The sequence below is a fragment of the Polypterus senegalus genome, chromosome 8 (genome assembly GCF_016835505.1).
Source record: "Polypterus senegalus isolate Bchr_013 chromosome 8, ASM1683550v1, whole genome shotgun sequence".
Lineage (NCBI taxonomy): Eukaryota > Metazoa > Chordata > Cladistia > Polypteriformes > Polypteridae > Polypterus > Polypterus senegalus.
The window spans coordinates 143,700,550-143,718,565 of NC_053161.1; the positions used below are offsets into that span (position 1 = coordinate 143,700,550).

Below are 18,016 nucleotides of genomic sequence, written 5' to 3' on the forward strand. Positions count from 1 at the left end.
TTGATTTGATGCTGTACTCTGATTAAAAAGTGTTCCTTTAATTTTTTGAGCAGTATATAAGAATAATATTCTTAGTAGCATTTGCCCCATGTTGAAGCAGGGTTTTGTTTTTTGGCATGTGATATCATTCTCCAGCTGTTTGAGGCATCATTTCTTTGGGCCACTATTCTTGTCAAATGAGGCACAAGGCTGTGTTTGCCACAAATTGCTTGTTGCTGCAGATGAAGTAACCATACCATGGGACATAAGGAAAAGTTTATAGTTTGCTCATTATTTTGGAAACTAACCACATGGTTTTATATTTTGTATAGCATTCCAGTATGAGCTTTTAGTATCTGGTTGGTAAAGAAAATAATGTTACAAAGATGTGCCTCTTTCCTGTGTTCTTACCTGCAGACTCTGATGATCAGTGTTAATCAGCATATTATAATTACAGTAAGTAATGCTAGAATGTAGGATAGATTGTACCAGCTCCCTGTGAGCATAAAAGAAGTGTCACATCTACTGGTGTAATAGTGGGGCTTGGTACTTTTTCTACACAAGGTATGACTCAACTACCAGATAAGGTCAAAAGACAATGTCATCAGTGTTATCTTTGTTTTGACACATTTAAAATCAATTTAGTATATTTTTTTAAATATTTGTGTGCATTCTTCTAATTATTTTTCTTTATATCATTCAGACAGAAACATTGTTTTATGAGCATTACAGATGCCTGTCTACTATTCGCTTTGCCGGTCATGTGACACAAAGACCATCTGACATGCAATTTGGCTGCGTACCTTTTTTCAGTGTGCAATGTACCACTTGTGAACTGCCACTCAAAACTTCATGGGGACCCCATAACTGATTGAATAAATCAGTTTTAGATGGAAAATTCTGGCACATATGCAATTAGCATATCTGCTAACAAATAAAAAAATAAATAAATAAAGAGTCAACTTTGGTGAAATGATGTATCATCCCACTGCACATATAAAACATGGTGGCACCAAATAGCATGCTTCTGTGCATTCAATTCCTTTCAAACCAAACTTCAGACTTACAGTATACTGATACAGCATAGCAAAAAATTAGTAACAGGACCTTTCGAAACATTTACTTTAACTTAAACTTCTGTTTACCATTTTTTGGTGTCCAAGCCTCAGCCTGTCCTTAGACAACAAATTTGCTTGCTCCTTTTTATTCGTCCTGGTTCTAGTTAGGGTGGCACAGTGGCGCAGTGGGTAGTGCTGCTGCCTCACAGTTAGGAGACGCGGGTTTGCTTCCCCGGTCCTCCCTGTATGGAGTTTGCATGTTCTCCCCGTGTCTGCGTAAGCTTCCTCAGGGTACTCCGGTTTCCTTCCACAGTTCAAAGACATGCACGTCAGGTACATTGGCGATTCTAAATTGTCCCTAGAATTGTGTGCTTTGTGTGTGGGTGTATGTGCGCCCTACAGTGGGCTGGTGCCCTGCCTGGGGTTTGTTTCCTACCTTGTGCCCTGTGTTGCCTGGGATTGGCTCAAGCAGACCCCTGTGATGTGTAGTTAGGATATAGTGGGTTGGATGGATTTTTCTGGTTATTTTCTTTAAGTCTTTAGTTTCTTTCTTGATCACCAACTTTTTTCATAATGGTCACAATAACCAGAAAAAATGAACTGCTCCAAATGGTTCCAAAATAAAGCCTAAATAACCTATAATAAAGGATTCAGTTAAATCAGGCACATGGCCATAGTGCTGTAACTGATGCTCCCTCACAATGCAGGTAATGTGCCTCATTCGGGATTAGACACAAAGTCAAACCAGCGGTACCCAAGGATTCTCTGAAGAGACACAGTACCAAAGGAGTTCAGTCTTCATCTCAGGTCACTGGAAAGTGCCCATGTCTCGCAACCATATAGTAAGGCAGGAAGTACCAGGACTCTAAGGACTTGGACCTTCTTCCTTTTGCAAACATATCGAGAGCACCACACACCCCTTTCCAGGAACCTCATGACCACCCATGCTCTCACAATCCATCTACTGATCTCATAGGAAGAGTCACCAGAGACATGAATGTTGCTGCCGAGGTAAGTAAACCTCTTGACAAGGCCGACATTCTTTCCGCAGATAGACACACAACAACATTTATTTATATAGCACATATTCATACAAAATAATGCAGCTCAAAGTGCTTTACATGATAAAGAAAGATAAAAAAGACAAAATAAATAAAAATTACAATAAGGGAACACTAATTAACATAGAATAAAAGTAATGTTAGTTTCAGCAGTGTTTTAAAGTGCTCCACTGTATTAGCCTTGCGAATTCCTATTGGCAAGCTATTCCAGATTTTAGGTGAATAACAGCAGAAAGCCGCCTCATCACTTCTTTTAAGTTTAGCTCTTGGAATTCTAAGCAGACACTCATTTGAAGATCTAAGGTTACGACTTGGAGTGTAAGGTGTCAGACATTCCGATATATAAGATGGAGCGAGATTATTTAAGGCTTTTTAAACCATAAGCAGTATTTTAAAGTCAATTCTAAATGACACAGGTAACCAATGTAGTGACATCAAAACTGGAGAGATGTGCTCGGATTTTCTTTTCCTAGTTAAGATTCTAGCAGCTGCATTCTGCACTAGTTGCAATTGATTGATGTCTTTTTTGGGTAGTCCTGAGAGGAGTGCCTTACAGTAATCTAGTCGACTGAAAACAAAAGCGTGAACTAATTTCTCAGCATCTTTCAGTGATATAAGAGGTCTAACTTTTGCTATATTTCTGGAGAAATGCTGTCCTAGTAATCTGATTAATATGTGATTTAAAATTCAGGTCAGAGTCAATAGTTACCCCTAAATTCTTTACCATCGTCTTGACTTTAATCCTAATGCATCAAATTTATTTCTAATAACCTCATTATATCCATTGTGTCAGTGAATCAAATCAGGGTCGTCAGGCACTATTGATAAATGCAGTTGTGTGTCGTCAGCATAGCTGTCGTAGCTCACGTTATGCCCCGAGATAATCTGACCTAACGGAAGCATGTAAATTGAAAACAGCAGCGGACCCAGGATAGATCCTTGTGGAACACCATATAGAATATCATGTGTCTTTGAAGTATAATTACCACAATTAACAAAGAATTTTCTACCTGCCAAGTAAGACTCAAACCAATGTAAGACCCTGCTAGAGAGGCCCACCCATTGACTAAGGCGTTTTCTAAGAATATTGTGATTAATGGTATCAAATGCGCCACTCAGATCTAAGAGGATGAGAACAGATAAATGGCCTCTGTCTGCATTTACCCGCAAGTCATTTACTACTTTAACGAGTGCAGTTTCTGTACTGTGATTTGTTCTGAAACCTGACTGAAACTTATCAAGAATAGCAGGTTTATTGAGGTGGTCATTAAGCTGCATAATGACTGCCTTCTCTAGAATTTTACTTAAGAAAGGCAGGTTAGAAATAGGTCAAAAATTTCAAAAGCAGAGGAGTCAAGATTATTTTTCTTGAGCAGTGGTTTAACTATAACAATCTTAAGACAGTCTGGGAAGACCCTTGTATCTAATGGCAAGTTTACTATGTCAAGAACACTATCAATTAGCACGCCTGATACTTCTTTGAATAAATTTGTTGGTATTGGGTCAGTGATGCAGGTGAGGGGTCTCAGAAATTATTTTATATAAATCAGGTAAATCTATCCTGGTGAAAGAATTTCATTTGTTTGAAATGGAGTTCCAGGGTTTAAGTGGTTCAGTATTGGGGAGATGTACTATATTATTTATAATATCATTCATTTTTTTGATTAAAAAATACAGAAAAAGCCTCACAAGTTTCACTGGAAGTTTTTTGGAGGCATTCCATTGAGTGACCTGGATTTAACAGACGATCAATCATAGAGAATAAGACTCTGGGATTACTAGCATTATTATTTATAATTCTAGAGAAAGAACAGCGCCTCTCAAGACAGACTATGTTGTTGTATTCTGTTATTTTAACCTTCAATATTTCATAATGGACAGTCAGTTGATGGCTGTGCCCAGGAGGTCACTAAAGGCCTGGATCTTGGTTTTTATCCAGGACACTCACAAGCCCAGACACTCAGACTCCTCTCTCAGTCTCTCAAGAGCCCCGATCAGAGCCTCCATTGATTCTGCGAAGATTATAGCATTGCTGGCAAAGTCAAGATCAGTGAATCTTCCTTCACCAACAGATGTCCCACAGCCGCTGGATCCCACGACCTTGCCCAACACCCACTCCATGCAAGCACTGAACAGAGTAGGAGCAAGAACACACCCCTGACGAACCCCAGGATTACTCTGCACAGCACTCACAGTACCAGTGTACAGGCCGGCCATGATAAATGATTGACTGAATTATAATAAAGGTATTATAAAATAGGTGGCCTGGTGGTGCAGTGGTAGCACTGCTGCCTCACAGTTAGGAGACCCGGGTCCTCCCTGCATGGAGTTTGCATGTTCTCCCCGTGTCTGCATCGGTTTCCTCTAGGGTGCTCCGGTTTACTCCCACAGTCCAAAGACATGCAGGTTAAGTGCATTGGCAATTCTAAATTGTCCCTAGTGTGTGCGTGGTGTGCATGTGCCCTGCGGTGGGCTGGCGCCCTGCTCAGGGATTGTTTGATGCCTTGCACCCTGTGTTTGCTGGGATTGGCTCCAGGAGACCCCCGTGACTCTGTAGTTAGACTATAGCGGGTTGGATAATGGATGGATGGTATTATAAAATAAGTATTAAAAATATTAACAGAAAAAGACAACATTAGCTATATCAGGGAACACAACACTGTAGCGTAAATTTTCAGAATGAATGCACAATCAAAACAATTGTATGTTTATCATCTCTATTTATTCAACAGTTACACATAATTACATTTGTGATATGCATTCTTATAAAATAACTGGAAAGCATGATGTTTCCTGCTGTGCATATTTGTATACTTGAATTAAAGAACGCTTTTAGACTCTCAACAGAAATCCACTTTTACAAGATATGACAGAATTTTATAAACTTCGTTCCAAATGTTTAGTAGGCTACTGTTAACATTAACAAAAAATAAATATGGCAGTGATTACTGTCTGAGAGGAGTCCAAATAATTGGCAAACTCATTTGACTAGTTGTTAAGAAATAAAAAAAAACTAAACTAAACTAAATATACAGTAAGTGAACCTTTGAACCTACTCTTCTCATTAAAAACGCCATCCCTTAAAAGGAGATACTACAAATTTACACAGATCCTCAAATAAATTTGTTTGTCCTAGATCACAACTTACAACATGATTCTTTTCTTGAGCTTCTCTTTGTATTCTGATTCTCTCTTCTTCGAGTCTTTTCTTCTCATTCTTAAGTTGTTCTTCCATCTCTTTTTTCTCCTTTTCTATTCTTTCCATTTCTTTTTGATGTTTAACTTTTTGCATAAGAATCTCTTTACTTAGTTCCTCTTCCTTCTCCTTCATTTTCTGCTGAAACTTTTGTTGTAATTTTTGCTCCCTCTTCTTGAGTGCTTCTTCTTCCTTCTTTCTTTGTTCTTCAGCTTCTCTCTTTATCTCCATCTCTTTCTGCTTGATAAGCCGTTCTGCCTCTTGGTACATAGCATGAGTATAATGGGTACCATTGTTCTTTTTCACCATTTCCTTTATTTTCTTCAAGAGTTCTTTGACCTGCTCACGGTTATTAATGTCTTTATTATTGAAGGCAAGATATCTGTTATCACATTTTTCAAGCAGGTCCTTGAGGTCTTTTCCTGATGACTCAATAAATTCGTTAAGAGTGATGTCCTCTTCTAGGTTGTCCGCATAGGTGAATAGCACTATGACATATTCCAAACACTCCTTTCCAAAAATTTCCAGAAGTTGGTTGACAGTTTTCTTTTCTTCTTCAGTGAATCTTCCAACCTGAATCACCATCAAAAATGCATGAGGTCCTGGAGAAGACCTCTGAACACATTTTACAATTTCCTCTTTTATTGAATCGTGAAGCTCTGTGTCAAACAACCCTGGGGTGTCAATTACAGCAACGTTGGTGCCATCAACATTAGTTTTTTTCTTATCACACATAGATGTTACAGATTTGCTAGAGACTGTTGATTTAAACTCCTTAAACCCCAATATGGTATTCCCAACAGCACTTTTTCCAACTCCAGTCTTCCCAACCAGTACAATTCTGAGGTGCTCATCATCATGACTAAAGGGGTTCTGGTCTGAAAAAAAAAATAAAAACATAAAAACTTAAAGGTATACCCACTGTATAACATTATTGTAGCTGTATACTGTATATTAGTATCTTATAGCTGATTGTCACAGTTGGACTTCTGAGTTAATCAAAAAAGGCAGAAAGGAGCACATTTATTACATTATTTTTCTAGTATAAATAGCTCCAGTTTGTAAAGCCTCTCCTCTTAAATTGTCTGCACAATGACAGTAATGATGCACTAAAAGTGTCAGTCATTAAACCTTTACTTAAAAAGTCAGACCTAGACCCACACATACTAAATAATTATAGGCCTATTTCAAATTTACCATTTCTCTCTAAAATACTAGAGAAAGTAGTAGCCAGTCAGCTTCAGTCACACCTTACGCGTTACAATTTATTTGAGAAATTCCAGTCTGGCTTTCGCACTGGCCATAGTACAGAAACGGCACTAACACGGGTTGTAAATGACATTCTGATATCCTCTGATGAAGGAAATTCCACTGTAATTATGTTGTTGGACTTAAGTGCAGCATTTGACACCATTGGCCATTCTATTTTACTGCACAGGCTAGAAAACGATGTTGGGCTTACAGGCCCCGTGCTCGCTTGGTTTAGTTCTTATTTATCAAATCGATTCCAGTATGTACAGAAATGTGCAGACAGTACTCCATCATTATACACAGAAGTTCAATATGGTGTCCCGCAGGGCTCAGTACTGGGACCTTTACTGTTTTCACTTTACATGCTTCCACTGGGATCTCTCATTAGGAAACATAATGTTAATTTTCACTCGTATGCAGATGACACCCAGTTATACCTTTCATTTAAATCAAATGAAGTTTCTCCGATGTTGTCTTTAATTAGTTGTGTTAGTGAATTAAAGGAATGGATGAATGAGAACTACTTGTCTTTAAATACAGATAAAACAGAGATGTTAATTGTTGAGGGAATGACGCTGATCACAGCAATATTTTGTCGTCATTTAACTCAGTTGGAATCCCAATTAATTTTACTGAATCAGCCCGCAATCTAGGAGTTATCTTTGACTCTAGCATGTCATTTAAAGCACTTATGTCATTTATTACAAAGTCGTCCAAAACATGTTTTTCCATCTTAAAAATGTTAGGAAATTAAGGCGCTTTCTAAATAAACAGGATTGTGAGAAATTAATTCATGCATTTATCTCTAGTAGGATTGACTACTGCAATGCGGTGTTCACTGGCTGTTCAAACTGTTCTCTATACAGCCTCCAGTTAATCCAAAATGCACTGCAAGAATTATTACAAGAACAAGAAAATATGAACACATAACCCCAGTTCTTAAATCTTTACACTGGCTCCCAGTTAAGTTTAGGGCAGATTTCAAAATCCTCCTTTTAACATATAAAGCATTAAATGGCCAAGGTCCGCTTACTTGTCTGAACTTATCATGACTTACAAACCTGAGCACATTAAGATCTCAAGATGCCGGTCTGCTTAGGATTCCAAGGATTAATAAAATAACAGTGGGAGGTCGAGCTTTTAGTTACAGGGCCCCTAAACTGTGGAATGGTCTTCCTGCTTCCATAAGAGATGCCCCTTCAGTCTCAGCCTTTAAATCCCGGCTGAAGACTCACTACTTCAGTTTAGCATATCCTGACTAGAGCTGCTGATTAACTGTACAGACTGCATCTCTGTTGTTAGTCATTAGCACTATAACATAAGTAACATGATAATTATATTTGAATACTAACCCTCACCTATTCTGTTTCTTTTCTCGGTACCCAAATGTGGCCATTGGTGCCACGCCCACCTGCCAAGTTGTTTGCCTGCCTATGGTAAAGTCATCCCTGATGGAGGATCACAGGAATCATGGGAAAGAGGGGTCCTTTCATCGGAGCAACGTTTCAGCCGTGGCATGGCCAAATGGGGAGGCAGCTAGATGGATGAGGTCTCCAGGACTCTAAAAATATCCAAACCTAATTATGTCATATCATCTACTGTTAAACCGTACTTCTAAAATTTTTATTATTATGCTGTATTAAGGAATTGTTCTGTTCTGTATATTGTATTGTATTGACCCCCTACTTTTGACACCCACTGCACGCCCAACCTACCTGGAAAGGGTCTCTTTGAACTGCCTTTCCCGAGGTTTCTTCCATTTTTCCCTACAAGGTTTTTATTGGGAGTTTTTCCTTGTCTTCTCAGAGAGTCAAGGCTGGGGGGCTGTCAAAAGGCAGGGCCTGTTAAAGCCCATTGCGGCACTTCCTGTGTGATTTTGGGCTATACAAAAATAAACTGTATTGTATTGTATTGTAATGAATGGCGCAGTAACACTGTGCTGAATAATTCCAGTATCTTGAAAGCACTAACCTTTGTCCCCATTCATTATTCCCAGGATTGACAATAAGGCATTTTTTTAGAGGATGGGTGATGTGATTTTTCTATTTACTATTACTTTTAAAGTTCACAGTTTCCCTGTTAAAAATAAGGTGCTCCATGTTTTTCTAAATTGGCTGGTCAGCCCCAGGCCAGAAAACAATTTAAAAACAATTTTCTACATACTGTACATGCTTGTTTTTTTCTACACCAGCATTCTATGTTTCTTTGAAACAAAAACATAATACTGCCTATTTATTTTTCCTAGACTTAGGAGCAAAAGTAGGATTTCTTAGGGATTTTTTAAAATTTATCTCAGTGGTGGGTAAAAATTTGTATTTTCCTGATGTTGATCTCTTTTTTTTCAATTTTTTATTTCAAATTACAGTGGTTGCCTATATGTACATAAACAGTACTGGACATTTCATGCTTCTTCACTGGTGAATGCTTGTCTCAACTGGAAAAAGCTTGAACAGAAATCATTATGGTGTAGCCAGACCTTTATCCTTGACACAAGTACTTTTCTACTTGTTTTATTATTTCTGTTTTTGGTAAATACTACTTTATGTATTATGGCATTAATCATGATGTATATCTTTGTGTTTTGAATATTATTATTATATTTTATGTCTATTAGTTATGTATTAACGCATTTAGTTATTTGCTCTGTCATCTTTATATGGAGTTCCAGGTGAAGGGCCAAAGTGACAAATCAACTTTGGAGGACAACCCTCGGCCTTTATATCCCAGACAGAGAGGGTCAGCATTAAATGTTGTAGTAGAAGCTTTTTTCATGACCACTTTTGTGGATTTTCTGGTTTATAATTTTTTGCTTTGGTTTTGTCTTTGTGGATTTTTCAGTATTAATATTCATACTGACTGTATTTGTTCCGATTTCTATTTATAGTCATTTTTGCACTTTTTAATATTTGTAGTACAGTATTCATTTTTTTGTAATAAATGCCCACTATTTTTAAAGGGAAAATTTTGATAAGAAGATATAATATAAAAAAAATTGATAAATGAGAGGAGACCATTCAGTCCATGAAGCATGTTTGTTAATCTAATAGCTAAGTCATGCCAATATCTCATGGAGGTACTTCTTAAAGGCTGTCAAGGTTTCTACTTTCACTGTTTACCTCTCTTATTACAACTTTTGGGTACTGACAATTTAGGATTTCTGATTCTGGGCTTATCCTTTGGTTTACAACTGTGTAGGCCAAAGCCTAATTAATGTTGGGGTAAAATCATTTTGAAACCTAGACTTCAGTATAGCCTGGGCCTAGATTTTAAAAGGCTAAACTTCACTTTGGTATTTTGTAGCAGAATTTAGAACTGGAATTGCAAACATGATTAAACAAAAATGAATAGAAATGATTACCTTCAGACCCCATTGCTAAACAGGAAAGTTCAGGTTGAACACTGCACCAAGGGTACGGGGAACACTGAAGAGGCAATTGACTCAGATCTTCAGTCAAAAACAGACTTGCAGGACTAGGCATGAAGACTGTTTCACATATTAGAATGAAACAATCCTATTCTATTATTGTACATAACTAATTTCATTAAGTAAATGGTAGAAATGAAAAAAACTTGGTTGAGAAGACAAAGCTGAAGCTTGTTCTAAACATTTTAATAATAAGTTAAATTACTGAGGAAAATGTATCACTTATTTCACATAGCATCAACAAGCTGTGCCACTTGCACTTAATGCAGAAAAATCACTATATTTTTAATTAAAATACTCAATAAAATAAAATTAATTGTTTTAAATGTTGTCTCACTCCCTTGTCTCGCATGACATTAAAGTGTCTCTCACAGGACATCAAATTGTCTTCCAAGAGGATCCCGTCTCGTTTTCCTAGTCTCCCTCCCAAGATTGTTTTTATAATAGAGAGAAAACATTATTTTGACATTGATTCTTACATTTTCTTAGTGTGAGGGGGTTCATGGGTTTTATTGAAGGATTAAGTAAGGTTAGGGATGTGAACTATAGGGCGACAGAGGCTTGAAGCTTACAACAAAATAAGATGATCACCGTTACCAAGTGCTAGGCCAAGAAGTCTGAAACTGAAGGGTGAACCTAAGGGCCCAAAGATCATTATTGCCTCTACATGTCTCATGCCACAGCCTGGACAAGACCCAAACCTGGCTATAGAAACCACTTTAATTTCTGGGTTTTTAATCTCATCCGTTATGGTACAGGCAGGGCTGCTGTCCTGGCTCAAGTTTATTCCTTGGTTATTTCACCGTTTTATAATTTATTATTATTCATAAGTTGATATTAGTTCCATTTTTGTTTTTTGTTCAGCCTGTATTTTGCCGATGTAATATGATGTTGTTTATTAATTATTTTTCAATTTTGTATAATGTTAAGTGCCTGTGTCAGAGTGTTGTTGCCCTGCTTAATGTACAGTAAGTGGAACCTAAAGAGATAGGCTACTTATTTAGGCAGCTGGGGTTCTTTCCACAGCAGTATTTAAGATAAAGCTGGTGAAGGCACAACAGCTCCAGCATTAGGTTTATGATTTTGCTTTTTTTCTTCTTTTTGTTCTTGGATTTAGTGTATTTGACCCCTTTATTTAAGACACTGGATTTGGTGTCATTGAGATTTTTGCTTCATCCTTTTTTTTCTGAAATCCTTTTGAATCCTGTGAAGAAAATAATAAAATATTAAAGGAGCTTTGTTTTGTTTTTTTATTTTTAATAATTTGTCTCTTCCTCTTTTATGAAGTTTTATTGTGTTGATGTGGTTATAGAAATCATTGAGCTGGTCACTTTTAAATATGACGAATATGTCGTCAACATAGCATATCCAAGGTTTCAATGTGTACTAAGTTAGAGCCACCTTTTTGGCTGCACAACCGGTTTGAATTTTAGAAAGGTTTTTGTATTTTGGGAGGCCATAGAATTCAGGGTAGCTTGCATAATAAGATTTTATTCTGTAATATTCTGTGAGTTTATACGGTTGTTATTCCAGATCTTATTCCGAGTGGTGTTGAGTCTGTTAGTTGGGTCTCTGGTTAGTTGTTCGTAAGTAGCGGTGTCAGAGACCATTTCTCCTATTGCTGTGACATACTGTTCTTTGTCTAATACAACTGTTGTACATCCTTTGTCGGCTGGTGTAATAATAAAGCCTTCTGTTCTTTTAAAGAAACTAGGGGGCTCTGCCCCCTACTCGCTTCGCTCACCGACCCCCGGGTTTGGTTAACCCGAAGTACAATTTTAAAAGATTGTTATTTTCCTGGGAATTGTTACATATGCATTATTTTCACATTTACTTTAAAACTTTAGTAAAAACAATATTTAGAATTAACTTTTCCTCAAAATCACATTGAATTTTGATTCCTTGTTTGGACTTACATCGTGACAACGGAACGTATAACTGTCTGTGAGTGAATATCGTTTCTTTCTCTCTAATAAATAAACCGACTTTTCGAATGTTTGCCCGTGCTTTCTTCATCACTTAGTCATTGATGTGTTATCTAGAACATATAAAATTATTTTCCTGATAAAATTTATAAGAGCTGAGATTGCAGGAGATGTGTCTGCCAAAAGCATTTACACGACTAAGAGCTGAGAGCACTGGAAGTGTGTCTGACAAAAGCATTTTCACGACTGAGGTTAGATGACTATCTTGTTTGAAAATAGTTGTAAGTAGGGCATCACATGAAAGAATCTCATGTTAAAAGTCTCTGTCTCATGGGACTTCATACCACACCAATGTTTTTGGAATCTTTTCATTCTCGCTGGCAACACAAATTAGACGATCTTCCATTATCTCTAACCTGCTCTGCATGTGTACTGCGCCAACATTTTTTAATTCTTTATGACATTCTACTTTGCCATCTACCCTTTTTTCTATTATTTCCAGCCCCGGTCGTAGACTCGTCTCACTGGATGTATAAAGGCTTGGAAAAGGAGGTTTATGATGCTGTCTTCATAGTCTAGCTAGCGCACGGGCCCTGCAACCTGGCTTCTGCTTCCTCTCTCTGTGCCGCCTATGTCGTCGGCCTCCAGGGATGGTAATCCATGGGGAGCTGGGTGTCTTGGCTATATCCACCAGAATGCTGTGTGAGTGAATGAAGTCTGCCGTTATACTCCCGTCACAGCAGACTCCAATCTTAAGAAGATCGTGTTGGTACCGTAGTATATGTTCGCCCAACAGGATGTAGAACAAACTAAAATCAACACACACATACACACAGAAATAGACTCTGATGGGAAGACTGTCACATGTTCACCACCATAGTAAAACCTAATTTGTCAGAGATAGACTTCATTTGGTGCGGAATGAAAAAAATATTTGATGCTGCGGCAGAGTTACTTTTGTTTCCATTAAGATCCATGAAGGGGTGAAGAGCAGGAAACAACCAAAAATATAAGGGATGCAAAACAAAGGCACAATAGTAAGGCTTGGAGCTGGGAAAGTACACTTCTCCATCAGCCCTAGCCAAGATGAGAACTAATAGGTTAATCCTCATGTGATGTGCATTTCATCGGAGGTATGGGAGCTGTGAGTGAATTTGCTCCAAAAATTGAGGCATGGGAGGGAGAGGTAGTATTATGCTCATATAGTTCAATTGTGGTTTGTCTTTGTGTCATAGATAAATGGAAGTGAAAGGAAAAAGTAAGATTAGTCCAAGAAATGAGAGATTGTTTTGTCTTTTCCAAAATGCAGTAAAAATTTAACATGGAAATATCGTTTACAACAGGTGTTAAAGTGATCCCATGATATTTAAAGAATCTTACAGTGGGGATAGAAAGGAGGATAGGTAATGGCCCATTGGAAAAAATAGGTGGAAAAGGGCATATTTACTGTAGTTAAATTATATCTGAAGAATTTCACATATGTGTTAAAAAATTCTAAAATATAAATTGCAAATCTTCTGAGAGGATAATACTACATAATAATTATAGGATAAATCAGTTGTGATTCACTCAAAAGTGCCACAAGCAGAATAACTGAAAGAATTAACAGCATAGCAGACAGCCGGCAGCCATTTCTCATTCCCCTGAAGATGGGATAGAGGCGAGACAAGTCCAAATTGGAAAGAACTGATGCATTGGGAGTCGAATATAATGTCTTAATCATGTTAATGAAGGAATCACCAAAACCCATAACATGTAAAACCTTCCACAGATAACTTCAATTCAGCATGTCAAATGCCTTCTTGGCATCTGAGTGCCGCAGGTGCTGATTAGGAGTGATCCTTACTAATAATATGTAGCAAGCGACAAAGATTATTCACCTATTCACTGAAAATGAAGTCAGTCTGATCGGTGTGAACAAGCTTACATAGAACAGTTTGAAGATGAGAGGTCACAAGTTTGACAAGCAATTTTACATTAAAGTTCATCAAGGAAAGTAGCCTGTAGCTAGAACAATCTGTAAGATCCCTGTCAGATTTAAGAAGCAATCTGATGATGGCAGAATTTAAATAGGAAAGATATGAAAACCAAAGGGGCAACAGCTGTGCGAGCCATGACCAAACTATTAAGATCAATTCAGGCTGTATCCTTGTCAGGTGTTGGTGCCTTACCTTTAGCGAGAGAGAATAAAGTCTTTTAATTTTATCCACAGTTATTTGAGAGTTTAAGAAGTCAGTGTCACTTTTTCAGAAGTTTCACCAATACAATTGGGTATGGGTACAGTGGATTTGAAATTTAGCTTTCTTTAAAAGACAGTCATTGAGTTCTGCCTCAACCTGAGAGATACGAGATTCATATTGTGGTTCAGATATTAAGGTTTGGGCTCCCTCATATTCGTTTAAGTGATACTCAAGATCAGATATTCCCATCCTTATTTGTGCAACTGGCAGCAAAAGCAATAGGAAACTCTCTTATAAATCAATTTATAGCCATCTACTGTACACGAAGAAAAGATTGCTTTACCAGTTCACATTTACCTCAATACATTCACTCAAATTTCAAGAGGTCTATAGAATAAATTCAGTGCAGTTTAGCAGTGAAGTGTTCAAACACCACCATGCAGGCCTAAATGACAAAAATTGAAGATGAAGATTTAACATGGAAAATCTGAAGTCAGATTGAAGATGGAACAATGTGTTAAGAGAAAAAGTTCTGAAGTAAGGTTTGTGACATGCAGAAAAAAAGAATTATTTAGCAGATGGGATAAAGACTTGAAATGAATCAACCAATGTCAAACCAGAAACAAGCTTGGCCAGAGCGGGAGAGGCAGATGGAACACATTTATGGGTGGAACTCAGTCTAAAAGTGGGTCAGTGAAAGAGTTTGCATTGATTCCTATAATAAGTTCAAAACTAATAAATTGCAGAATGTTTTTAGCTAAGTCAAAAAGAAAGTATATGTGGGAGTGTAAATCAACTTAGCTGAAGTGTATCAGGTTCTTCTCTCACCGTTACCCCCAGAGGCAAGAATCTTAAACTGTAATGATTATCTAACTAATATCATAATTCCACTTTTACAGGTGAACACAGAGAACAAGGCAGGAACATTCTGACTTTGCTAGAGAGAATATTAAAATTAGCCATTATACCATACAAAAGAGAAAGTCATAAAAAAGAACAGAAAGACAATGAAGAAAAATTATATGAATACAAGAATAAAGAGCAGTGCACAGCAAAGTGGATCATCATCCATTTCCGAATACCCACTCTCCCCAACATTACTCAATAGAACCCCAATAAACAATTTAAAAACTAAAGTTCCCTGCCCAAGGCAGACCCAGGGAAAGTAAGGGACAAGACTAACATCACATATAGTCCTTTTTAGTTGTTTAATACAGGTATAGGGATTGAACTATTCAGTGTAAGTGTGAGGATCGGCGAGCAAATAAGGTGCATGCATTCCCCAGTGATTGTTTGTGAATGTATCTGGAAACTTGCTATGTGACCTGACTAAAAAGTACAATTGTATATTTTTGATAGGTGTTTTTTTAAAGAACATCCTTTTATTTATTCCATCACACACTTCTTAGGATTGGGGCTATCAAGACTACAGTGTTTCATAACAGTGTTTAACTTTGATTTGTATAATGCATTAACTTAGCATTTTCATTCTGGAACTGTTTTGAAATGACTTAATTAATATATCTGGATATTTTTGCTAAAGTGATTGTTTTTGGGCTGTCTAGAAGGTTAATTTATTCTGTTCAAATGTTATATGTTTATATTGATTGATATTTAGTATGAGCTTCATTAAATTCTATGTCATGCAGCTGACATTGCTATGGACGAAAAGTACATAAATACATTAACACAATGAATGGCAATTATATATTTATATGCTATTTCAAATTTCATGGTAGTAATCTCATTCTTTTTTGTGATCAACTTTTTTTTAAGTAAAGACAAATTGACAAGATATATCAATAAATGGACATAGCATACAAAGTAACCCAACCCAATCACTCCCGCCATCTCCCACCCAATGATAATACTCATTCTTGAAAGCTCTTTAAATACCTTATGGATTCCATTTTTTCTTGTGACTCAGGTGTAGAAGGTCCTTTCTGAAATTACAAAAAATACCCCCATAAAAATCAACTACATGTACAATAAAATGGATCACGGGCAATTCCATCATGTGATGAACATTTAATTATAATATTCAAAATTTAGTTCTTTGATTGCATAAAACATTACATTCTTTAAATTTGTTCATCTCATTACAAAATATTTGGTTGTGCTTGTGTCTCCAGCAGGGAACTCTTGCTCCTTCGCAAGGCATTCTTTTTTAGAAATACAGGACAAAATTGAACCCTTATATATACCCCTTCAGTAACCATGGTGTAAATAATCAGATGAGAGAAATATGTACACACGGTTCTATGGAGTCCAGGTAGCATTCTTCTTGCAGATGGCTTCTGGCTTCTAGATGGTCCCTCACCATTATAAACACTCACACATTTGGCATATTCTATGAGCTTTGTATAAAATTTGACAGTTATGGGGAAGTACCGTTTGTGTGTAATTGAATATGTTATTTATGGACTGTGCTCTTCTAAGACCCAAAAAGCACCTTTTTCCCTGTCTGTCCTCAGTACACCTGCTCTAATCCCACATGGCCTCTGCCTGAAAGTAATGTGTCAAAATTTCTTTAATCAGCCAAGTCCCTGCTTGAAAGAACTGTCTTTGCATCAGCTGCATTCAGCTCACCAATCACAATTATCAAATAATTATTTTTCAGTTCTGGTTACACTGGTGTGTTTTGTTTTCTCCACATCACAATGATACTGACTGTGTAGTCTGCATTCCAAAATTTGTGACAAAAAAAATAATACCATTTTGTGATGCCATTTTAAGTAAATTTATAGTGATTTTTTTCTTTGCATAATTCTTAAATAAAACTCTCAATATTGCTCATGGAGTCTCGAATGACGTACATTACCTGCACTGTGAGGAAACATCAGTTACGGCACTCTGGCCATATGGGGCGATTCCTAGCTGATGATCCAGCTCACACGATACTCATTGTTGAGGACCCGAGCTGCTGGACCAGTCCAAGGGGTCTCCCACATACCACCTGGTGGCAGCAGACAGATGGTTATTTCTGGGGGGTGGGACTGAACCGCGTGTCTGCCTGGACGGTTGCCAACCATTATTCTGAGCTGTTTCATCGTGTGGTGGAAGCTCCTCAATGTGACACTGACATGACCCAAACTTCTAGTATTTGAGATTCCTGGTTTCTCTTAACATAAACATCAGTTTAGATTGAAATAAAATGTTGGTATCATCTCATTAAAACTACCTTGTGATTTCTGTGACACTAGCAATCAGCAGAGGATCAGAGGTTCTATAGTATGTGTGACTGGGATACTTATTCAGGTTCTGTAAGATCCTAAACTAGGTCACATGACGTCTACTAATATAACTGGGTGTGTCCCACACAGGCTAGGGAAAATCTTTTTAGGGTAGCTACTGTAGGCCTTGGTAAATAGAATTCAGTTCTTGAAACAAAGCAAGATTGGTCTCAGCCATTGTTAAAGTATTCCAAGGTTAAGTGCTTTCAGAGATTAAAAATTGAAAGTAAAACTTGTCTCAACTGTGTGTAGCCTGCTCTTGTTACAGATTCCAGAAGTAAATATTGTGGGATATGAATCAAGCTTAATAAGCTCATGAACATTATTTAGGCATTTCTATGATTAACTTGTCCACCATTGAAAAAGAATCTTAGAAGACTAAAATGCCTTTTGTGGACACTTTCACAATAAAACAACTGAAATAATTTTTTCATCATGCTTACTGAAAGTGTAAATGTATGACACTTTATTGCAATCACACAACCTTTCATAAAAATAGATCAATTTTACATAAATAGGGTTGAAAACAAATCAGCCCCCACCCTTGAGAAAGAGAGCGTGGTCAGCAGAACAAAACTTATAGCCAGTAAAAAAAAAGTAAATAGATGAATTAATAAGTGAATAAAGATAAATGGAGAAGAAAAAGAAATGCGGAGGGAATATACTTCCTCTGTGCTTTAAGAGCTTATTCTAAAATGTTATTGATTAG

General features: G+C 37.2%; 1 protein-coding gene across 1 annotated transcript in view; it reads right to left on the reverse strand.

Moving 5' to 3' along the window:
- Positions 1–4,801: 4,801 nt before the first annotated feature.
- The window catches only part of LOC120534603 (GTPase IMAP family member 4-like), a 33,803-nt gene continuing 20,588 nt past the window's right edge, over positions 4,802–18,016 (reverse strand). The window contains exon 4 of the mRNA XM_039762191.1: positions 4,802–6,172. Coding sequence (XP_039618125.1) covers positions 5,163–6,172 — 1,010 coding nt within the window. The 3' untranslated portion in view covers positions 4,802–5,162. The remainder of the gene's footprint in view (positions 6,173–18,016) is intronic.